Consider the following 25,411-nt stretch of genomic DNA (forward strand, 5'->3'; position numbering starts at 1 on the left):
AAGAATGCTTAAAAATTGATGAAATAATGTACTTTTATTTAGTTCTGCCATTTAAAAAATAAGATTTATTACAACTGAACTAATACAAACAAATCAGCTTTAGACAAGAAGCCATGATGAAAATGCATCTATGTCTTTACATTGGCAAAATGGCAAATGCTTTTGTACAGGCAACTTGATATGTTGATAGCATTTCTTTAAAAAAAAATCTTTATTTCTAGAAAAGGGGTGGCTGCTTGAAGAATATTGGAGAGGAATGGTATGATAAACAAAATATCATTCCCAGGAGACAGCTAATGCTTTCAGTTGTGCCAGTTAATAGAATCATTTTGGTTGGAGAAGACCTTTAATATCACTGAGTCCAATCACTAACCTAACACTGCCAAGCCCACCACTAAACCACCTAATCTATGTGTTCTTTTAAATATCTTCAGGGATGTTGACTCCATCACCTTCCTGGGCAGCCTGGTCCAGTGCTTAGTAATCCTCTCAGTGAAAAAGTTCTTCCTAATCTCCAATCTAAACCTCCCCTGGAGCAACCTGAGCCCATTTCCTGTTGTCCTATCATTCATTACTGGAGAGAAGAGACCAATCCCCACCTCACTACACACCCCTTTCAAGTAGTGTAGAGAGTAATTGTGTCTCCCCTCAGCCTCGTCTTCTCCAGGCTAAACAACCCCAGCTCCCTCAGCCATTCCTCATAAGACCTGTTCTCCAGACCCTTCACCAGCTTTGGTACGCATCTCTGGACACACTCCAGCGCCTCAGTGTTCCTCTTGAGGTGAGAGGTTCAATTCTAGCTCTCCTCCTCCGTGGCCTCAGGCCTGCAATCCTACAGGACCAGCTTGAGAATGACTAGAAGGGGTATTCCTGGCAGCATTTTAGCATTAAATTCTCCAGTCTTTAACTACTGGCCCTTTCTGCCAGAACAGTCCAACAGAAAGGTTTTATTCTGTATAGCTTTCCCCAGAGCTGCCCGGCCTGCACTGCTCCCCAGTCATTGGCTGCAGGGAGCATCACCAAGGACCTCTAACAGAAGTTGGTATCTATTCTACATGAAGCAGTTCATACTGTTTATTTTTTTTTAAATATTGGCATTTTGCCAAGGCCAGGGCAACACCCTGCAGGCTAAGAGCAGCATGCCCAGTCCCAGCACTGATAATGTAAAAGCCACTAAGACTCCAACATGGAATTTTAGAAAGCAGGCATTCTTTATTGCAGGACTAGATGTGCATGGGGGATAGTTCCTCCTATCACGCATACCATATGTTGCTTCCAGTAATGTTTATATTGCCCTGTTACATAGGTATGCATTAGTTTTCTCAGAATGTGTATGCATACTATTGTCTCAGAAGTTATTACATAGGTTCCATCCCCTTTAGACCTGTGCTCTTAATCACAAAGAGGGTCTTAGGGGATCTTCAGGACCCTCTAGTTATCACCATCTTGATGTTCCTTCAGTCCAGAATCTTCACATTATCCGTTTATTTACATAACTCATTCCTTCTTCTCACAGTTAGTAGCCCTTGGCCACAAAGTTTTGGCATTTTAGTTTGTGTCTTAGTCTGCATCTACATGTGCATCCTGGAGGTCTCAAGATAGTTGGCATCTGTATCCTGAATGCCTTAAAGATTGATGAAACTGAAGCAAACACTGAAGCAAATCTGAAGCCTACAAAATTGTGTCAAGAAACAAACTTTCCACTTTAAGCCCCTACGCATCAGCAACAGCGGCTCCTGCTGCCTTCACTGCCGCTACCCGCGGGGCTCAAGGGCCGCCACGTTCACTCCAGCAGCGGTCGGCGGTGGGAGCTCTCTTACTGAGCTCCCGCCCGCCAGGCCCACCGCGGCCCGCTGCCAGCGGCCGCCCCCAGCCGCGGAGCTGCTCCTGACCGCAGCCAGCAGGAGAAACCGGCAGCCGGGACGCAGCGCAAGGCACTCACCCGCCACCGCTCCCCCCAGGCACGCAGCTCGGCGCCCACACGGGGAGCAGGTCTTGCAGCCAATGGCAGTTCACGGGAGCCTCCGTTACTAGGCGGAAGAGCGACCTTGTCCACTCACCGACACACCGCCAGCCCAATGGGGGAACTCAGAAGACGGTTTGACTGAGAGGATGGGGTGGGCCATCGGCAGGCGTTAGCAACCAATCAGAATCAGAAAGGCATGCCACTGCCTGAATTGACGTGAGTAAGGCCCAATCAGAAGGCGGAGGGAGGGAGGTGGTGCGCAGTTTGAATCGGTGTGAGGCAGAGCCAAAACGTGCGGTGGCGGCTGTAGCTGGGTCGTGCCGTGTGTGCGTGTTTGTGCGCGCGCGGCCCGTCTGCCCGCGGTCCCGCGGCGTAGCGGCGGAGAGCGGTCCGCACGCCATGGCTTTTGACCTGGAGCAGTGGCTGTGCCACAGCAACATCCGCTTCGTGGCCTCCATCAAGCGCATCGTGGAGCGGGTGAGGGCTGCACTCGCGCGCCGTCCTGGCCATTGGGAGGGGACCGCTGTCCGGGGCTCTCGTTGCCATTCTGAGGTGAAGGCGGTGAGGAGGCTCCGTCACTCGAGGGGCCTCCGGGCTGCCGCCGCGCAACTTCGCCTCGCTCCTGTCTGTCTCAGAAGCGCAGTCCGCTTATGATTTCTTGTGCAGCGTGGCCAGGTCCAGCCGCCTTCGTGCGTTTCTCTGTCCGAAGGCTGCGAGGCAGCACGACCCTCTGACCATCTCGCCTCACGATGTGGCAGCGCGTTTCACTTCCCACCCTCTTCTGACTACCACTAAGTCCTGGGACGTCGGTTCAATTTTCATCCTAGCTGACATTGAGTTTTCTCAACTCGTGGTGTCACAAGCTCCTGTTTTTCCTGGCTGCATAAAGCAGCTGTCATCTAGGGCCTCCTGCAGCTTTGCAGTTTGTGCTGACCCATGCATCCCTGTGCTGGTAAAGTGTTCTGGTAAAGAGTCACTTCCTTGATAACACTTAGATCCAGGGTTTCCACTATTAAGTGAATTAATTCATTATTGTAATTAATTATTTGTCTTTATAGTGCCCTTAACCCAAATTACCTAGTAGTACATAAAGTATTTTCAGTGAAACTACAGAGAAGTGGGAGACTTCCTTCTCAAATCTTCCTTTAAAGCTATTTTGTGTTAAAGATGTGGACACCATCCATCTTCATCCAAGATACATGCATATATGTATCAGGGATGTCAGCTTTGCTGTTCAGGGAAATGTTTTGTGCTGATGTCTAGGTGCTGGCTTAAAGCTAAGTTTGGTCCTACGATGTCTTTCTCATCTAGCATCAGATTGAATATTTTTATAAGTCATAAGCTGTAGGTCAATGCTAAGTGACTGCTTCCAGTTACTACAGAGGAAGTTTAGAAGAAACTCTGTAATAAGTTACAAACACTTTTGAAAACTCTGAAGCCCCATTTTGCCAGTGACTGGCTTATTCGTTGAAACTGAATGACTTCTATGTGTTTAAAACATATGTATTTCCTCCAACATGTTATATTTCCAGATTGCTGACTTATCACTTCAGCCAATAAAACAACATACAACTAATTTAATGTTTTGATCAAGACAAAATTGTATTAAATAATATTTAAAAGGCATATTAAAAGTTTTACTTGAATCATTTGTTCTAATCTTTAATGGTCCTTTTTCTTTAGTATAATCATCCTTTTCAAGATGATTTCCTTGTTTCCATGGAAACTCTCACTTACAATACGCCTGAAGGTAAGAACTTCTTAAATTTCAGTATTTCATAGAATGGTAGGGGTTGGAAGGGACCTTTAGAGATCATCTAGTCCAACCCCCCTGCAGAAGCAGGGTCACCTAGATCAGGTCACATAGGAACGTGTCCAGACAGGTCTTGAAGACCTCCAGGAGAAGGAGAATCCACAACCCCTCTTGGCAGCCTTTTCCACTGCTCCATCACTCTACAGTAAAGTAGTTTTTTCTTATATTTAAGTAGAACTTTTTGTGTTCCAGCTTCATCCCATTACTCTTTGTCCTGTTGCTAGATACCATCAAAAAAAGGGATACTCCAACCTCCTGACACCCGCCATTTACATACACTCTGTGCCCTCATCCAGATCACTGATGAAGATGTTGAACAAGACTGACCCCAGAACCCATCCCTGTGGAACTCCACTGGCCACAGGCCTCCAACTAGATTCTGTGCCATTGATCACCACCCTCTGGGCTCTGTCATTCAGCCAGCTCTCGATCCACCTCACTGTTCACTCATCCAAGCCACACTGCTTGAGCTTTCTGATGAGGATGTTTATGGGAGACAGTGTCAAAAGCCTTGCTGAAGTCAAGGTAGATGACATCCACTGCTCTCCCCTCATCTAGCCAGCCAGTTATACACTCAATAAATAAATATTTACATGCTTTATATTTATATTTGGTAAAGCATGCAACTCTGGCAGTTATATAACATTTAATGGCAACAAATATTGAATTCTGTCCACTTTGGTATGGCATTTCATTTGTGAACTTTGATATATGTAATATATAATACCTGTAGTGTTTATTTATATGCCTCATCTAGTTCATTGCATGCTCTGTTTTAGACTGTTAGCAAAGTTCAGGGTAATGATAATATTTTTATGACGTGTGAGAAGAAGAATCAAAATGTAGAAGGCTGAGGGGAAATTAAGGAATGGAGGTGTAAGCAGGAAGTTGACAGACATGAATTAATTGGATAGTTCTATCCACTTAGTAATCTGAAGGCTGCTCTGATAATTTTCTTTTATGTCAAATGTTAGGGTGGACTCAGTAGATGCTTTCTTTAACTTTTCATTGGATTTCTTGTGGTTAGTGTAAATCTATGCAACATTGTACTGTTTCATGTTTTTCTAGTGTAACTGTCAATCCATTCTAGAGTTCATAATGCTCATGAAGAGCTTGTTGTGAAAAAAACTTGTTTTGAAATACATTGCTCAAGGCTTTATTGAGACTCGTGACTTAGTATCTTGGTTGCTTTACTGGGAACTGAAATATTCTGCCAGTTTTTATTATCACTTAAGTAAGGTTTATGATACATAAATTGCCATATCAATTCTCATAAAGTAGAACTTACTGAACGTACACATAAAGTACTACCATAGTGTCAAGTCCAATGCGAACATCACACTAAATATGATTTACTTTTTAAAGGCTTTTACAGGCTAGGAAGCTTGGATTTTATGGCATTTTGTTTACATTATCCTTTGACAGAAAGAGGAAGGAAACATGCATACAGCACTGTAATACACAATCTTGGATATGTAGAGGTTTCGTTATGCTTTTAGTTTAGTAACTTCTATTCAATATGGAATTAATGAGGCCTTATAGGACTGAGATCCATAATTACAGCTTTAATTAACCTCGGGTACCATGTAGTCTGCTTACATTAAATAAAATTTAAAGGTAAAATCATTTGCTTGATGTTTGTCCACTGTGTAGCCTCTGAGGCAGTAATGCTCTTTGCCTTTTATCTCAGTGTTAGATTTGGCATGTGGTTTTTTTTGTTTGGTTTGGGTTGTTGTGTTTTTGGTTTTTTTTTTTTCTTTTCCTGACCTCTGAATTAACTTGAAATTACAATATTCTCCTGGGGTTTTTTTCCTAGAAATTTTTGTTTCAGCAATTGTGTTGGAGGATGTTCAAAGTTGATAATGTTTTGTTACTATGTGAACCGTTCTTCATAAATATTTATGTTTGTTGAAATGAAACTCAGTATAAATAGTATTATAAGAAGAGCTATGTTTATATTGGTATCTCTTGTTATTTCTAGGACCAAAAACATGGGGAGAAGTGTCAACCAGGAAGCTTAAAAAATGGAGGAAGAAAATACTGAAGGTATCTAATAGTCATTGAATCATTTAGGTAGGAAATGACCTTAAAGATCGTAGAGTCCAACTGTGAACCTAACACTGCTAAGTCCACCACTAAGCCTCGTCTCCAAGTGCCACATCTGCACATCTTCTAAATACCTTCAGGGATGATGACTCAACTGTTTCCCTGGGCAGCCCGTTGCAGTGCTCGACAAACCTTTTGGTGAAGAGATTTTTCCTGATATCCAATCTGAGCCTCCCCTGGCAGTATTTCTTTTGAGATTATTATATATAATATATATAGGAATACGTTCTAATCTTTCTGTGCCATATAATATTTGCAAGAGATATTAATCACTGAAGTCAACATCTACTTTAAAATAGGAATTTAAGACTGATTGGTTAAGACTATCAGATGAGATAGACTTGAAGTAAAAGACCACTTATCAGTGCTTAGCACCACTTTTTTTTACACTTGGGGGTTTTTAAGTGCTGTGTAAAGGGGATATGTGCTTTTGGATCTCATGAAAATGTCATCATTGAAGTTAAAAAGCTTGGAATTGAATTGTCTTGGTTTGGATAATCAGCTTTTTAATTCTGAAGGGCTTACTGGTTTCATCTTTAGATTTTTTTTTTATTCCTTTAAAATAATGCTAAAGTAGTTAAAATATCTTGGCAGCCTCAGAACTCGCTGTCTGTGTCAGGCTAAAATCATTACTGTTGCGAGCACGTGATCTGCATTTTTCTTTTTATTCTGAGTATTCACATTAAATAAACAATTGCTTCTTTTTCTGTTTCCTAAACTACTCTATAAGAACTCAACAGATCAAAATCTCATTGTTTCTCACACAAATGTCAAAACTCACCTTGCTGCTACAATCCTAATATCTGCCTAAAGACCTAAGTTACGTAGTATGCCTTGATAGTTAACAAGCCGCTCTGAACCTCACAGACTGAGGGGATGAGAAGTGAAGTCTTGGGGAACAAGTGGATTTAATGAAGACAGAAAAGGGGTTGTATTTCCCTTTCCTTATCTACTCTTGATAATTCCTTATGCATCTTCTACTAAGCACTGCTGCACAACTTTACAGACTATACTCATTAAGGATTGTAAGAGATTTTCTCTGTCTTAGTCCCTTATGTGGATAAAGGTAGCTACAGTTTATGTTCTTGTAGTGACTTTAGCCACAATGATATGGTAAGAAGTAGATGGTCAGGTGTTACTATGTGTTGGTGGCCATGGGAAACCTGAAAGATAATGGTTATTTAGGAAGTACCTAGTTGTGAGAGAAAGCAAATAAAGGCATTGCATAAAATAATTTTACTATTCTAAGATTTTTCTGACATTTTTTTCCCCTATTTCTAATTGCAGCATGATAGAGGAAGTCAAAGGAATGCAGGTAAAGTGTTAAAAAATAAGTGCTATAAATTATCTAAGACAAAGAGTCTGGACTTAGTAGAAGATGTCCTGTTTATACCACACTCCTTGATATTCATTGTGTTTTTTGGGAGGAACCACCCAAAAACTCCATACTTATGTTCAAAAGGATTCCAAACTGCAGTTTAAAATGTTTAAGGTGACTAAATACATTATAACTGATACTGCTCTCGTCACAAGTTGATGAAAATAATTTCTCCTTATCTGTTAAGTAGCTTTTTGTTGTATTTGTTGATTTTGATGGATGTTTTTTGAATCTGGAAATTTTAACCCTAACTAATGTGAGTGTACAAGTGTGATGGCTTAAAAATAAGTAAATAAGCAGACGTGTTAAAAATGTGTATTAAAAGAACCTCATGAAGTCACATGATGAGATATCAAAAATCTAATGGATTATTCTGTACACTGAATGAATTGGGCTGCCTGCAGGAAAAAGTAGTGTATAGTTATTTCATTAAACATTAACTGTAATCATGAAAGTCAAATCAAGACTGCACACAGAAGTGTAATTGTGATACTACTAAAGGCTGTGGGAACTGGGGCTGCTTAGTCTAGAGAAGAGGAGACTAAGGGGAGATCTTATTAACAGTTACAAATATGTAAATGGTGGGTGTCAGGAGGTTGGGACATCCCTTTTTTCTATAGTATCTAGCAACAGGACAAGGGGTAATGGGATGAAGCTGGAACACAAAAAGTTCCACTTAAACATAAGAAAAAACTATTTCACTGTGAGGGTGAGGGAGCCCTGGCACAGGCTGCCCAGAGGGGTTGTGGAGTCTCCTCCCTTGGAGGTCTTCAAGACCCACCTGGACACTTTCCTATGCAACCTGATCTAGGTGAACCTGCTTCTGCAGGGGGGTTGGACTAGATGATCTCTAAAGGTCCCTTCCAACCCTACCATTCTATGATTCTATATTATTTATGTTCTAAGTTGTTTGAGTACTTTTCTGTTTCAAAGTAGTTTGACTTGCTGGAGTGAGTCAGGAAAAAAAAACCTACTAGACCAGCTGTTGATAGGACTTAAATGGAGGGAGGGAAAGAATGAGAGAGAGCCTCTAGGTTAAATATTAGAAAAGCTTTCCAAATGTAAACACAAGAACGTCCTGAAATATATATAGAGATTATGGATTTACTCTTAAAAATGACTTAAACTCCTCCTAGAGTTAAGTTAGATATAGTTGTTCCTGCTTTTAAATGAAAATAAAATAAATTACATCTTTAGGTTCCTTTACATATGCATCAAGCCTTTAGCAAATTTGAAATCTTTTGATATATACTTGGCACTGTTAAATAATATTAAGTATTTATAGGAGTAAATAATACCTATGTGCCCACATTATGTATTAGAGGTATTTTTACCATTTAACCACAAAGAATAAATAGCTTGTGATATTTGGTATGAATGTATCTGGAAACTGTAATGCAGAAAACAGCAACGACAAGTTCAGCATTAAACAGAAACTTGTTTAATGAAGGATCAGGGAAAACATGTCTGTTAAAGCACAATCATCATTTTTATTCTTTGAGTCTTTCACGTACATCCAATCAGAGTCCTACATTTGGAGAGACAGATCTTCTCTTTTGGGAAAGATTCAGTTTCTATAATTTATGCAGTATTAATGATAGATTGAGACAATCTTTACATGCACATCATAATCATATGCATTGTATTCAGACATGAGAAGCTGTAGCTTGTTATACATACCTTTTTTAGTTCTAACAAGACAATAGTTAGAAATGTAACTTTTTTCAGGGGTTTCAAAACACTTTCAATGTGGGTAATATTGATCTTCTAATAGCTTAGAGCCTAATTGTGAAATAAGCTTATGTGGAAGTCACATTTAGTTGAAGATAGCTACTTCTCTGTGGGTCTAGTATGTCTTTGGTTTTATTTAAATAAAATATATGTATTATATATGCATATATAATATACATATGTTATATATATTAATATATGTATTATATATTATATATATATAAAATATAATATTATATATATATATGATATCTATAATATATATAATATATATGTTTCTTCTGCTTCCTGTAAAATAATTGAGATGGGACTGCTGCACAAAGATAATGGGTGACTCTATCTGTGCAGGAAGACAGGCACAGCAGTTTTGGAGTGCAACAAACATTTAGGGCTCTGCCCTCAGGCTTCAGGGTTACTTAAGTGTTTTTCGTATCCTTTTCTTATCCTTTTCAACATATGCCAAGAAAAATGCACAAAATTTGCAGTTGTCTTTCTTTTCTACAAGTGATAACACACTTGATAAAGTAACAAATTTTCTTTTCTGTGGTACTTCATGGGTTAAGAATAAAACATGTAGTGTGGTAATGTATATCTATCAATCAAATTAGTCTGCTATATCTGACTAGATTGTTGTTCTGTGACTTGCCTATTCTTTTTCAGTTCTATGTATGTTCTCTATTTGTTGAATGTTCATGTTAAATATAATTCAAAATAAGGGAGAATGAAATAGAAATGGAGAATTTAAAGAGTTTAGGTACAAAGTTAATCTGTGACCTATCAAATTGAAATAAAATTCTTTTTCCTCCCATGCATGCTAAGAAATATCAAAGCAGCAAATCAGTGATTTTGAAGATGGACATTCAACAGTACATCAGGTATGGGCATCACATTGCACCTACTTTTATAAAGCCTTTTTAGGATAAGGTATTTATATAGTCAAAATCTAAGAATTCAATCATTAGCAGGTGGTCTTGTGCCATTGCTGTAAGGTTAGATTTTAGAGACCTACTATTGCTGAATCGAATCACCTTAAATAAGTACTTCTGAAAAACAATGAGGACTTAAAGTATTTTACTGCAGTTCTTCAGACTTCAGATACTAAATTAAACAATTGCTTTATATTTTTCCTCATGTAGTTCCCTGCACATAGTTACATTATTTTAGGAAAGATTTGTCTTTACTTACCAGGTGGATGTTTGTATAAAATGAAAATCTTCGTGTTCTAGTTGATGTTGATCATCTAGTATACTTCCCTTGATTGTTTCATTTCCCAGTAGATTCTGGGTTTTGAGATCATAATGAATTCAAGTTCTGGGCCTCTGTGTGTGGTAGTCTAATACATTTTGTGATGGTTGATTCATATCATTAAAAAAAAAAAATAATGATATCCCTATTCATGTTGCTTGTGTGGCAGCATTTATGTATGTTTCATATAATTATATATCCTCCCATTGTGATATTTGGAGTATTGAATAACAGCCATGATATCAGCCATGAATTTCAGCTGAATTCTACTCTTCTTTTGAGTTTATTCAAAGGGAAAGAGAGCAGTTGGTAATAGGTTTGACAAAGTGTCTTTTTAGTTATATAACATGTGAGTCTTACATTTTTAGTACTTGTAAAATCTGTGGTGATCTAGAATAAATTCTTTTTAAGGAGAATATATTCAGCATTTGGAGGGTAATATCAGATATCTCACTGATCACTCCTCAGTATTTGTTCTACATAGATGATAGGTAGACTTCTCTCATTTTATTGATGTAAAATTAACCCGTATTGCACCTATTTTGAACTGGACAGGAAAGATTAGTCTTTAAAAAGAAATTCTGAAGAACGTGGGGTCAGATGTAGATTATAAAGATTTAGAAGAGACTCTTTATCCATAGAAATGTTATCAAGACCTCTAAAATAGAGCAAAAAACATATTTGAAATAGTATATATATTTTTTTTTTAAGTAGATAATTTAAAATGATTTGAAATGGGCAGTTCAGAAACTTTTCTTATACATTGGAACACAGAGATATCCCATGTACGTACTGACAAAGATTTGGTTATTAGAATTCATCTGTCAACTAGTTTTTTTTCTTTTTGTATAAAAGCTTCAACTTACATTATTTGAATATAGAAGGGTTGGGAAGAAAATAATTTTCCCCATTGTGTAATGGGATGTGAATTAAAATAGACTTGTTTATGGATTTGTTAATAAAGGTAGTGTCATTTGGACATAGTTTTTGGAATATGACTAGATTTGTTTTACCCCCACCTCTTAAAAATCCTTTCATGTCCTTTTCAGGAATCTCCGGAGAACTCTCATATGGATACATCTGACAGAAGTAGGTTTTTTAATTTACTTTTTACTAACTTTTTTAACTTTTTCAAAAAGATTGCAAATAACTTTGTAATTTTCCAATTTAGGAATACTATGTAATATATACTATATAAGATATATATATGGTAATTCCTAGTATAATAATATAATAGTCGTGACTTTAGAGTATGTTCTGTACCGTTTCAGAAAGGAGAGAGTATTAATAACAAGAGATTGAGGTACTCATTAATGTCCACATTTGCCTTTAAAACATCAGTCCTGTGTTCTTGATATGTTGGAAAGTCAATGTAGAATATGTTCAATTGCCTTTACTTAACAAGGAAAGAAACAATGAAACCAAAATTTTTACATAAGTCACAATGGAGGTTTTATTAATAATTACAAAATATACATTAATTTCTAGTGGTCTGGTAAGCATGAGTATTGCATTCAGCTGCAACTATAAGTCTTAGGTATGGTTTATAACAATTTCAGCATCAGTCTTCTGGCCTGTGTGCACAGTTTTGGGTGATTTTGACCTTGTATTCCCAAATAATTGATTGTGTTAATTAACAGTAACAATTTATTAGTGATTTAAAAAAAAATAATATTTAAAACTTTTATTGTTCAAGATCTTTTGATTCTTGTGCATATAAAGACTTACTATTTTTCAAAAATTCAACCATGGCTAGGTGGTAACCAGGATTTGATGAGCAAAAGATCAGTTGCGGAAAAATAGAATTAGCTCATATAAATTAGGTGCTTTATACGTATAGCTGTATCTGTCTCCAAGGGAGATGATTACCTCTCTGTTGAGGGAAAGGAGCAATCTAAAATTTATTCTCCTGTCCTTTAAGGAGATAATTTCAAATATCTATTTGAATTATAAAATAATTTCTGCAAATTTAGAAAATATGGCTTTGGTTTTTATCCTCCTGTGCAATTAAATATACAAAAAAAAAAAAAAAGAGGTATCCGTAGCTTGCTTTCTATAAGTGTCCTTTTGGTCTTTTGCACTCATTGGATAAATGATGCAGTTCACACTCTGGTATTTTCATAGCATTATACAGTAATATAATTATCCACTCATCCTCTTGTGAATGTTCTAGGAAGAGACTGAAGAGGGGTCCCTTCCAAACCCTACCATTCTATGATTCTATGATTTATAGCAGACTCGGTGAGTCCCAGCTATCTCCAAATTCAGTACAACCTAGAAATTAGCTTCTTAGACATGTGGGATTGGATTCCTCACTTAAAAATTGAATTCACCTAGGTCTTATGGGGGTTTTGTTCTTGTTTTTTTTATTGGTTTGGTTTTTTTTCTAAAATTAACCTTTTAATATAAAGGTTAGCAATAAATCATTCTAACTGCTGAGAAAAAAGCGTACCTTCAGCTGCTTTAGCTAGAACTTTAGTAGTTCTTTTCGCATCTTAGTATTCATACAAATTGCATCGCATTTCTTAGTGAAGACAGTGTTTCTTCCAGGCATTATACAATATTTTTGTTCTAAAAGTATGTAAAGCATATCAACAGCAGATACAAATAAAGTGAAACAGCTCTCACCTCTACCTGCAAGTACTTTTTTGCCCTTAATAGAGGAAATTACTAAGTCTACCTTCTCTGGTTTCACAGGAAGTAGCATGGCAAAGTATAGTAATATCTGGACAATTTCTTGTAGGAGAAGATCATAGAAAAAAAAAATTCTTTGGTGAGAAAGGGCAAAATTCAATCTGAATTGTGTATTTATCTTAGTTTATTTAAGTTTACGTGACCATATCAAAGTCAGAACTTAAAATTTACAGTAACCTCCTTACTAACATTACTTACTAAATTAGATATACCTGTAGGGTTTTGAGAGTGTATTGAGTGCATCTCCAGTGAAATAACTTTCTGTATTATAGGTCAAGCTTTCTGGAGAGAAAAGTGGTGGTTTTCATTATTCCTTACTGATCTGCACTTGAGGAACAAAGGTGTTCTCAGATTTCCCTTTTGGCCCTTAAAAACACTTTAAGGATCCTCAGAAAAGATACTTAGTTCACTTTATTCTGTTCTGTACTGTGCCGTGGTCCTCTCCTAATAATTATAGTTTGAGTGATTTGAAGTATGATTGACAATACATTGAAGACATTCTAAAATTACACTTTTGTGAGGTTTCACATCTAGAAGATCATTCAACTTGTCTACAGACCAATTCATTCTATGATACAAGTTAATTTTTTAATTGCAGTTGATGTGATCAACCATACCTGGAGTTCGTAACTTTATCTCCAGAACCCCTCATTTTGGTAGCAGTCTAGTCTGGTTGTCTCAATGAGTGTTCAGGGAGCAGTGTGAGAGTTTTGTGTCTCTTTCCTCTGGATGAAGACAGCATGGCCAAAGGAGTATCAGCTTGAGAGAGAAAGGAACCTCATGAGGTTCAACAAGGACAAGTGCAGAATCCTGCATCTGGGAAGGAACAACCCCATGTACCAGTACAGGCTGGGGATTAACCTGCTGGAGAGCAGCTCTGCAAAGACAGACCTGGGAGTCTTGGTTGACAGTAAACTAACCATGAGCCAGCAATGTACCCTTGTGACAAAAAGTCAAAGGCATTCTGGAATGCACCAAGAAGAGTGTGGCCAGCAGGTTGAGGGAGGTTCTTCTCCCCCTCTACTCTGCCCTGGTGAGGCCTCATCTGGAGTTCTGTGTCTAGCTCTGTCCCCAGATCAAGAGGGACAGAGAACTTCTGGAGAGAGTCCAGCACAGGGCCATCAGGATGATCAGGGGACTGGAGCATCTTCCTTATGAGGAAAGGCTACAGGAGCTGGGGCTGTTTAGTCTGGATATGAGGAGACTGCAAGAGGATCTCATTAATATTAATCTAAATGGTGGATGTCAGGAGCCTGGGACATCCCTTTTTTCTTTTGTATCCAATGACAGAACAATGGATAATGAAAAGAAGCTGGAACACAAAGTTCCATTTAAACATAAGAAAAAACTACTGTTTAGGTGAGGGAGCCCTGGCACAGGCTGCCCATGGAGAGTGTGGAGTCTCATTCACTGGAGGTTTTAAAAACCCACCTGGACACGTTCCTGTGTGACTTGATCTAGGTGGACCTGCATTAACAGGAAGGGGGTTGGACTAGATGATCTCTAAAGGTCCCTTCCAACCCCTACCATTCTATCATTTTATGTTAAAAGAGAAATTTCTAATGAAAACATTATCATTCTTACTTCTGCCTCTGCTATTGATGCTTAGTAACTGATCCCTTGTGGATTTAGTGACCACAGCTTTCTCTTTCGTTAGTCATATGGGAAGAAACTTTGATAATCTGACAGGTATTTATTTCAGCTCTTATAAAATAATTCTACGGAGATCAGGTAGATTGTCAAAGCCAACCCTCTGATTTCTCAAAATTTTCACCAGAAGATGCAAAATTGTGTTGCTACCCACAAAAATGGCATTCCTTACCATATGTATCTTTGTCCTAATTCTATGACAGCAACTGTCTCCAGAGCTTTAGATGATGGTTGCACTGATAGTGAACAAAAAGGAAGATGAGATTAGCTGGAAAAGATTTTCACTGTGGTTTTAGTAAATTGAGAGAAGATAGGTATCATAACAATTTTTTTTTTTCACTCATTGTTTTCTTTTTCAGAATTCTTCTCTTTCCTTCCCTGCAGTGAACACAATTATGGGAGAAAGATACAACAGTCAGGGAAATTCAGAAATCAAGTTTTCCATCATGAAAGACTGAAGCTTTAGCTAAAAATTATTTGTGATGTCTGGCTACCTCTAACAAAAAGATGTTTTGTTGCATTTCATTCAGAAAAATACCCATAGAATACCTAAGAATGTAGTTGGAACATTGGGACTTACTTTTTAATATTATCGAGTCTGTCTTATTTCTCACCTTTGCAGTTTCTAAGGCAATCTTGACAATAAAAGGAAGCATGGTAGAAGCTCCTTACTAATTTTGTTGGGATATTTAGGAATGCAGTGGGAAGTAAGAGGGAACGATACCTTAATGGTGACTCTTGCAGAGCAATGCTTTGAAAAGATTTTCAAATCTTTTTTTTCTAATGGTTAGTACAAATCTTGAACTGGTTACAAACAAGTTATCACTATTCTCTGATCCCCTCAGGTAATTTATGAACCCATAAACCATGCTTTTCAATTAGACTTCAAATGTAATACAGCTAAAAACTTTTAGTTCAATTTCAGTAAGTTATACAGTGTTGCATTTAAAAATATTTCTGTTTCGGTTTGGAGTAGAACTATATTTTATTTAGTATCTGTCTTCAAATTTTAGATCAAGAAAGTGATGCTGATATAGTTTCAATAAGAAGAAAATTTGAAGACATTCACTTCCAGGTAAAAAATTCTGGTGACTAATAGAATGGAACAATTTTGTGTTCAATAGAAATTATTGAACTTTTTGAATAGCTTACACGTGGCTGATGACTTGATGCAGTCAGCAGGAGACTCTGTGTTGTCTATATCTTAATGCATATTTTTAGCAAATGAGAGGTTCAATAAAGTCATGAAGACCAATATTAAGTAATACCATGTCTTGGTTTAGTATACCAGAGAAAGCAATATTATATAGAACAATAGTATCGTATGAGACAAACAACCCTGAGAGACAGGTTATAGGTTATAGGTATGGAAAAAGAGTAACAGGTGAATCGCAAAGCAAAACCACAAAACTGTGATCATTGCCTGAGAGTCTAGCATACACAGATACTATGTTTTGGGTTTTTTTTAAAATAAGTAAATCTGAAATAATGACTACCATAACAAAAGCATGCTGGAATCTTCTGCTACTGTTTCCCAAAGGAGACTGAGTGTCAGCCATTCTAATCCTGTGTTCTGCTTGCTCAGATGCAATTACCAGGAGTTATTTTACCTTCCTTACTTGTTTAGCATAGGGCTGGGCATTGTCGTGTCTCTGACAACAGCTAATACAAACTACTTCAGAAAGTGAGTTTCATTAGTGAAAAGCATTTGCCATTTATCGTGAAATGCTTTTAGATTTTACATAGTGGTGCATTACAGAGTAGACCTTAACTTGTATATGAATTTGTGGGATGTTAATAATACGTATAAAGACTTGCTGGAGTTAATTACCAGTGCTTTGTAACCTAACTCTAAAACTGTTTCTGCCAATGGGTCTTCTTGGGTGGTGTTTGCTTGCTTTTCGTGGCATTAACAAAGTAGCTAATTTCTCTTTTTTCTCTTTGTTTGTCTGCATGTACAGTTGCTTCTTGCAATTTTTCTAATGTTCGTTTGTTTGGGGGGCTTTAACATGAAAAGTAAGTTAATGCTAACTGGATATCTTCATCTAAACAATAGTAGTTAGAAACATGTTTGTGTTTGTCAGTGTCAAAAGCTTCTGTATATTTCACTGATTTTTTTTTTTCACACTCAAGAATCCCTGTGTTGAAGATGGAAAAAATCAAGAGAAAGGACAAGTTAAAGTGGATGTGATAGTACAAGATTACACTAGAGAAATTCCCAGGTGGATTATGGTAACATATTTTTCCTGTTTTAAGCTATTAGCTAATTAGAATGAAATAAGAACTCTAATTGTGCAGCACAATGAATTCTAATACAACTTCTCTGCTGCTCCATCATTATTCCTCTCCTGTTTGCTATCTGCATAAATATCACAGTGTTTCGGGTCTCTGACAGCAAAGATAGGAAAGCAACAGAGCAGGGAATATGATGATCTTCACTTCAGTAAGTTTTCTAAAATGCCTAAATTTGAGGTTTGTAGAGAAAAAAACCCCAAGGTTTCGCTTTACCTTGGTTTTGGAGGGGAGAGGGATTGGGGACAAAGGGTTATGTTACATGGTATGGCTTCTGTTTCCTACCAGAGTTGCTAGAGATTTTCCATATGCATATATCTCCATGTATGATACATAATGTGAAAGCTGTACAGATGATAAATAGCTTTCCAAAATTAAACTGGTAATTTAAAGATTCCAACTGAAGTCTTAGACTAGACTTTTTCCTCCTTGTCTGAAATTTACTAAGCACCTTAATTCTCTTTTTACTAAGGACTATAATTCTGTACAGGACCTAGTTTAGAAAGGAGAGAGTAGAGGGAGACACAAACAAGATTTTTATGTTACCCTTAACATGCAAAAAACTTTGCAAAAAGATAGATTATGTGTCTTTATATGTCTTTTTTAATTTTTTTTCAGATGGCACCTCAAGGCTCATCAGGAGATCTTCATTTATCTTTACCCCTGCAAGAACTGATTGGTACAAATACATCTTTTGGATGTTAGTAAAATAGTTAGAAAAAGTATTTTTATTAAAATTGATTATAAGTAAGTATTTAATTAATTGAAAACACAGAGGCAGCATTTATCCAACAGAATTTTAATAAGCTGGATTCTTGAAGAGAATTTTGACATGATTTTGCTTACGGTAAAATCTGTTTGAAAAATAGAAAATTAATAACATGTATAAATAGTGCCAGCTTTTCTTAAATAGCCCCAGGGGTAAATTGTGTGGTTACAAAATTCAACAGCATTAAGCTCAATTAAAGGAAAGCATTATTTTTTTGGTTCTGCTTATTTTAATATCAACAATTGTAAATTAATGACTTTGGGTCTCCTGGTAAGTGGTACCTCTGAAGAAAGAAAGTTTACTAGCAGAGCTCTCCAGACTTGATGCAAACCTACGACAGAGTTTTGGTGTAAATATTTCAAGCCTAACAACTACAAAAAGCTTGCTCAATCATCATGCTTTACAGGCAAGCAAAGCTGCACCGGTAGTAGCCAAGTAATGCAGAAATAGAGTAACAAAACCTGTAGGATGAGGCTATTCATCCTGGTCAGAAATCACAAAGAGCAAAGCAGTCTGCCTCTACAATGAAAATATTTTATATCTATATATTAAGTTATTGTAAAATAGGTTTTTTCCAAAACATTTAATTTATTTTCCATAGTCTGTTAATTCAATACAATTAGGAAAAATCTTTTCATGTTTTCCTGATGTACTGTATGTTAATTATCCATTTAGCCTGGCAAAAAAAGCTTAATGGAACATGCTGTTGCAGTAAGACTATGTACTATATGCACTTGTTTCCGAGTCATGTAATACAGTAATGGACGTGCCCTGATAGGCTTGGGTTGGTTTTTTTCTTCCACTGATTTTGTTTTGTGATTCATTTGTATTTTCAAATAGGCAACCAGGAGGCTGTTTGCAGAAAAAAAGAGTTGTCAAATGAGTGTTCTTCATCTAGACATCTACAGTTAGAATTTTCTGGTATTCCAATTCCACCAGATACCATAACCCTACACAGACATCGACCTTCTCCAGAAATGAACAAAACTTGCTGGGATAGTATCGTGGAAGAATACCAGTCTGCAGATGAGGAATGCTCCTGGAACAGTGCGACTCTGGCAGACTTGTATCCGGCGATGGTAGAGATCTTTACAAGGCTCATGACAAAGCAGTTTCAGAGAAGAGAGTTAAGATGTGCGTTTGGACATTTACGGCATAGAAAGTGGTGGTCTAGAAGACCAAAGCTCAATTTCACTATAGACAAAATAAGACAGCTCAGACCTTTTAAACTGAAGCAAGCCCTACCCAGCATATGCAGCAGTAGAAGTGAAGACATTCATAATCAAACTTTTAGAAATGAGAACAGAGAACCTAATTCCATTAACAATTTATCCAGTGTGCCTCATTCTTACATTGATACTGATGAAATAAAAATCGACTATACAGACTCAAGTTTAGAACATCATTTTTTCTCTGGAAAAGGCCAAAAAGTTTCCAAACAGGCTGTTTTTCCTAATGGTATAGCGAGAATGGGGGAGACATTTCTAGTTGAGGATGAGGTACAGACTGCTGTCTCGCTGAAGAATTCAAAATGCAAAGGAAGTGAAAAATTGGCTTACAAATGTTCCTCAGAACACCGTTTTGCCAGTTCAGGGCCAACAGCACCTCATCTGGTAGAAAAGTGTAAAACTCAAAAACTTGACTTTCCTTGTGATGCTACCACAGTATTGTGTTCATCTACTTGCAGTTCCTATGGCAGTAGTAACAGCTTGACACCTGTCTCAAGTTCTTCTCTTACAAGAACATCAAATACTTTGCTCATAAATCCTGAAAAAATAATTCCCGAAAGACAGATTTCTCTCCAGTGCAAACACTCGTTTTCCTCATTGTCTATGAAGCAGAGTCCTTCAAAGATGCCCCAGAAATATGAAGATGCATTTGAAAACCTCTATTACAAACTAAGTTCCAACGAAATCCAAAAGCCTTTGTCATCAACAAGACCACTTTCAAATTCACAGAACCTTGAAGAGAAAGGAAGACAAGTGAAATGTAGTTTAAGTGTTTCTGTGAGGTCCGATACACAGTATGACAGAGAATTTGACAGGATCTATGAGCAGTTGTGTAGTAAGGCTGTTAGAAAACTTCCTGGATTCCAAAGAGCTTCAAATTTAAGGAAATACGAAGGAGTACAGATGTCTGAAACTGTAAATGCTCTTGTCAACTCACCCATTCAAACTTTTTCTGCAATTTCCAGAATTAAAAGACTAGGAAATTTTCAAAATGGTCTTCTTTGTTCACCAGTAAAGCGACTGAAAAGTATACCAGAATGTTATTTTCCTTCAACAAAACGTCAACAGCTTTGTCGCAGAAAAAACTTGAAACTTCACAGTGTTGATACCGATTTTTTGAGCACATACAAGGACAGTAACTCCAGCTTTTTTGACAGTCACATCTCTGAGAGTATGGTATGTAAGGACCTTTAAAAAAAAAAAATCATGCTCTGATATTTGGAGAATGGCTTAAAAAATGGATTAAAGCTGGAAACTTTCAACTAGTGACAGCATACTTGTAGTTCTGTTTGATCAGTAGGGTGGTTTACAGGTTTGGGGTTTTGGGGATTCTTACTTGCTGAAATAAAAGTTGTATCAGGTCTTCTGGATCCTGTGAGGCAGCTCACTGTATTTCACAAACTTGAAAATAGTTATAAAGTGTCCAGTAAAAGATTTTTTTTTTAACGTTTTGATTGGCTATGTCACTGGTGAAAATAATCTCAAACAGTGACCCTACTAATTAAAAATTCTTTCTGAAAATATCATATTTCATTCATTTTATGTAGTTGGATAAAGTGATGCAAACAAATTAAGGATGCCATTGGAATCACTAGACTTGTTGATCTAAACACTGAATCAGACCCTTATTTTGAAGTTCCAGATTGTTTCTTCTGAGGCAAACTGAAATATGTGAGTCTTTCCATCTGTGTAATCTGTTGATGCTTTATTTTCAGGACTCTGGATGTCATGCTTCTTCAGATAAAACTTTTATTGTTCCTCATACTTCTCTTCAAGGTTAGTACAGAGACTTTATAAATTACTATTTCAACAATCACAAGCACTTCTTCAAAGGGTAAATCTACAAATCTCAGACCTCTGTCAATAACAGCTTTTCCTCAATAATAATTGGGTATGTTTAGGTGTTCTTTTAAGTAAGGAATCTATACAGGAAAGGATTTCCTGAACTACACGTTAACAGCTATTTAGAAGCTCTTTAGATTAACTAGGACTTTTCCTACTAAAGTGTTGCTGCTTATCTGCTGTTTTTCTCTCCTTTTTAATTTTATTTTATTTACAGTTTGCTGTGCTTTTCTGTACCTAAATGCTCAGCAGAAAATACGTAGTTAATCTTACAGTTGAATAACCAAGTGCTTTTATTTTGATTCTTCTGTTCTGCAAAAAAAATTGAATTGCTGCAGGGCTACTGTCACTTGCTTAGGCAAATGAGACTATTAATCTAGATAAAGAGACTTTTGCTAATTCAGGTCTATAGAATTTTCCTGTTTGAAAAGAACCTAAAACTACATTAGTTTAAGGGTTTAGATGCTATTTTCTTAATTTCCTTTTAAAAAGATGATTTTGGTTAAAGCATGTTTATAACATGACCTGAACTTTTTTCCTGCTGAGTAAAATCACCAATGTTTATTTTCCATAATTTTTTTTTACAAACCTTGTCATCAGTTTAACAACTTACTAAAGTATAAAGGGAAATACTGAAGAAGGTGACTGAAATTTTGTCAACTGGTATACAAGAAGAAGATGGCAGAAGAAATGCACTTGATTGCAGGGTTCTTGCATTGTTGCATTTTCATTACTGATAAATAGTAAATAATTAGATTATTTGAGATGGGCTTGTCCCATCTGTCTTATTTTGTCTTCCTCAAATTTTAATTCATACTTTATGAATTACACTTTTTCTGGTCAACAGTTTCTTCTACCTTTTTCTAATGGTTATAAATTGTAAGTATTTTGAAGAAACCCAGCTTTTACTTCTAATATAGTCAGTGTTGAAAATGTATTTAAAATTAAATTTTGTATGAATCTTTTCAAATGTTTTCTTAGGGAAATTTTCTCACTGAAGTATGCCAATTAAGTATTACCAATGTCTTAATAGGCTAATATTTTTAACAAGATCCTGCTACTGAGCATTGCTCTTGCCCTATTCATACTACTGGTTTTCATCAGCAGAATCTGGGATTACAGATGCCCACTCTGGCTGGCTGGAGGCAATGAAGAATTACAGCTTACCTGGAAATAGACAGAAGTGTCATCAGAGGTAAGTACTTCTTGAGAAAATAAATTTCAAAAGAAATCTTTGCTGCTCTGCATTTTTGTTAGAGGTATGGAGGTTCTCACTTAAATGTGCACTTCTAGGTAGAAAATCAGCATTAGTACTTGGGAAAGCCCATGCTAATCAGACACGTGGACTATGGCCAAAACTAGCCAGACTCTAGCAATCCTTGTAATCCTTATTTCATATTCATTATAGAGGTGCTTGTTATTTTAAACATAACTATAGAATTGTGTTGATTCTGGTTGTGTGTTTGAGCCAACAAATCCTCTCAGATCCTTAGGCTGTGAAGAGTGTTGTATATTGTCACTTAAAAGGACTTTGAAAAGTTAGCTTCTATGCAGTTGGGCACAGTTACCTGCACTTTGGCTCTGTGTAAACAAGCAGTGACTCTGTTAGGAAGGTATCCTAGATCCTCTACAGCCTTTATTGCTATTGGCAGTGTAATTCGAACTCTGGAAGGACAGCACCCCTTCTAGATGCCTGGATACTGGCCTAACACATCTGCTTTTCTTAGAAAACCTGAGACTTAAAAAAAATTCTCAAGTTGCAAATCTCCTGGATTTTTAATTACAAATTAATGTAATAGGGAGATAGATTAAAAAGCACTAAAAGTTCTCTAAACGCTCTCTCACTTTACTTTTCCAAAGCATTTTTTACATGCTTTTTTGGCAAAAAGTCTAATTTGTCATCATAAAATATGCCTTCCTAAACTCTGTCAAGAAATATTTTCACTATACTTGATTGTACAGCTGATGCCAAAATTTCTGACAATGTTGAAATTAAAACTTAAAGGAAGTCTGAATGTCTTTTTAAACTACTTGTATGGAGAAGTTAACTGGAAAAGAAGCTACATGATTTAAAGGAAAAGGTTTTAGTTTCAGCAAAGATGGAATTAAAGCTTAGAGGCTTGTACTACAAATATATAACAACATTAATAAAGATTGTGTTGAGATTATTTTTGATATAATGGAAGATTGGAGGCAAGCTGAAGAGTATACAAGGGTGTTTCTGTGATGTCAAGTATGCCCACTTAGCTGAGCAAATTTCTGCTCAGTTCTTGGATTCTCTTTTTTTTTTTTCCCTTGCTTCTTTTTCCTGACTGTATACAAAATAGCTCTCTCTATGAGACTAGTAATTGTTCTGAAGGAAAAGATTTTCCTTAATGCATGTAAGCAAATAAGTTTCACAGAGTAAGAAATCGGGATTTGATGGAGGACTTTCTTGCCAAGCCACCTGTAATAAAACCTATTTCTTTGTTCCTAAATTACACAAATGCATGTTTGCTGATTTGTAGCCAAAATGGACTATCAGCTGTCGAGCTTCTTTAGGCCTGTTTGTGATATTCTTAGCCTTCAATGGCTGCCAGAAGTGATGCTGCTCTTAATGGCTTCTGAGCTTTTGAAAGTTTTATGCTTAAGCCATGCAGCAAAATGCTGTATGTTGTAATCAGCGATTGTGTAGGGGAAAATAATATTGTCTTCCTATCTGGAACTTGGTTGCTTTTATCTAGAAGATGATGATGAAAGAGAATTCAGAAAAGGAAATGTTCGTAACTAATAAGCTTTCTTCAGCTCTGTGTGAATGCTGTCCTACAGCTGTACTGCTTACTTAACGGTCAGATATAAACCAAAATAGTTTAAATAGATGCTAAAAAATATGCCATTTCTTAAGTAATATGCAAAGGTATAATTTTGTTCTCACTTGTGTCTTTTGATTTTAGTTATTTGTAAATACATTCAAAGATACCATCTCAAATTTTTGTAGATATTTATATAATTAAGTTTTATGTAGTAACATTACTGAGACGTTAAAATGACATAGGATAAAAAGTTTCCTCTCCAGCTGAAAGCACGTAGGAATGCAGAAAAGTAGTCCTACTGCTGTTCACAGTCTAGATATTTTGCTTTGATGACTTCTTTAAATTTCGTTCCGTTTATTGGAGTTTCAGCAAAGGTAATATTTTTGTGTAATTTACTTCATCGTCTAACCAATTCTTTTCTCTAGGGTATCCAGAAAACTAAGCTACACTGATGGGAAAGACTGAAATCCTAGCAATACCTTGGCCAACTGCCTGGTCAAGAGTCACCAGGAAGAATTCACAGACTGCTACAGAGAAAACAATTTTATAAAATGTTGTTTTGTTTTTCTTTCTTCTTCCAAGAATCAAGGAAGTATTATATGTATGTAATATAAAGTGAATCTTATTTAGACTTCCTTGTGGTATACATCTCCAGGAACTGCTTTTGTCTTTCTGAAAGAACACTTCTTACTCCTTTGGCTTCATCTGATATTGCAAGGAGTCAGGCCTCCTTTTTACAGCTAAGTTTAAATTATTAATTTAGTAGTATTTACAGTAACATGATCAGTATTATATTCTTATCTGCTAATAAGCCTTTACTCTTAAAGAATTAATAATAAGATAAAAAATGATCTCTTTGCTGAATCGCACTTATTCGGGATTAAATTTTTTAATTATGTCACCAAAGATGATTATTCAATCAAGTTGTGTAAATTTTAGTGGATTTGATAGCCATACTCTGTATTCAGACAAAATTCTACTTGACACAATACATATTTTAAATAAAAACGTATTCTGAAGAGATTCCTGCTTTTAACGTTCTATTTCAGGTATATGAATTCTCAGGAGGAGCTTGTATACCTCCAGCGAATACATGAGAATGAGGTGGCAGGGTCCCACAGGTTTTCATCAGTGTGTTGCTTCTTGGCAAGGAGATTGTTTTAGTCATGTCAGGTCAAGTTCAATGTTCTATTGGCAATGCCCTTTGTCGGCTTTCAGAGCTCCAGAAAAGGAAGAAATATTTTTCCTTTCTCCTTACTTCATTTCTGTACACACATGAATATTTTTATGGATTTTTTTAGCTCTTAAAATCAAGGTCTTGTTATCTTAAGTGTTGCTCTTGAATGCAAGAGGAAGCCAGCTTCAGTAAGATTTGCTCTGTGATGAGACAAGTATTTGCGCAATATACAGACACACATTCTATCCCTCAGCATTTGTGTATTATGTTTCCTTCAACAACAGCAACAAAAGATTGTCTTACAAATGCCGTTATGGCTCATTTTTCATCCTGTTCCAGACATGGATGAGCTGTATATATTATAAGCTGTACTTTTATAAACTACCTTCCTCTTGGATTTGTTGATTTAATTATTTCCCAATATTTCTTGATACACCAATACTGAGAGATTACATAACTCTGTTAATGTTTTCTGTTAGGCAGTAACTTAAAGGTAAACTGTAATTGGATTTTGAACATGTTCTTACTCTAGATATAACTTCTGCACAGCAACCTGAATGCAGGCTTACCCAGGTAGGAAGGTAAGTTTATTTAAAGTTCATTGTCTCCAGGAAAATTACTTCATAATTTTGAGAGCTACCTCTTAGAAAACCTCGAGGTGTTGGAAGATAAACTCATCCTAGTGACACCTTATTGACACTAGCAGTAGCAAAAAATGGAGAACATT

The 25,411-nt window shown here is 36.6% G+C and overlaps 1 protein-coding gene across 1 annotated transcript; it reads left to right on the plus strand.

Moving 5' to 3' along the window:
• The first annotated feature begins 2,365 nt into the window (after positions 1 to 2,365).
• HJURP (Holliday junction recognition protein) lies at positions 2,366 to 24,074 on the plus strand. Its single transcript, XM_062007322.1, has 11 exons — positions 2,366 to 2,443; positions 3,650 to 3,716; positions 5,761 to 5,825; positions 7,173 to 7,200; positions 15,597 to 15,658; positions 16,717 to 16,815; positions 17,494 to 17,554; positions 18,485 to 20,049; positions 20,589 to 20,649; positions 21,823 to 21,910; positions 23,933 to 24,074. The coding sequence occupies exons 1-11, from the start codon at positions 2,366 to 2,368 to the stop codon at positions 23,970 to 23,972; spliced, it is 2,214 nt and encodes a 737-aa protein (XP_061863306.1). The 3' UTR covers positions 23,973 to 24,074.
• The last annotated feature ends 1,337 nt before the right edge of the window (positions 24,075 to 25,411 follow it).

The sequence above is a fragment of the Colius striatus genome, chromosome 1 (genome assembly GCF_028858725.1).
Source record: "Colius striatus isolate bColStr4 chromosome 1, bColStr4.1.hap1, whole genome shotgun sequence".
Classification (NCBI taxonomy): Eukaryota; Metazoa; Chordata; class Aves; order Coliiformes; family Coliidae; genus Colius; species Colius striatus.

Excerpts from the sequence above, each read along its gene's own strand:
- HJURP (XM_062007322.1), top strand. The coding sequence starts at position 2,366 with ATGGCTTTTGACCTGGAGCAGTGGCTGTGCCACAGCAACATCCGCTTC. Across the intron at positions 17,555-18,484 it reads ACCCCTGCAAGAACTGATTG|GCAACCAGGAGGCTGTTTGC; the intron begins GTACAAATACAT and ends ATTTTCAAATAG. Across the intron at positions 20,650-21,822 it reads TCCTCATACTTCTCTTCAAG|AATCTGGGATTACAGATGCC; the intron begins GTTAGTACAGAG and ends TTTCATCAGCAG.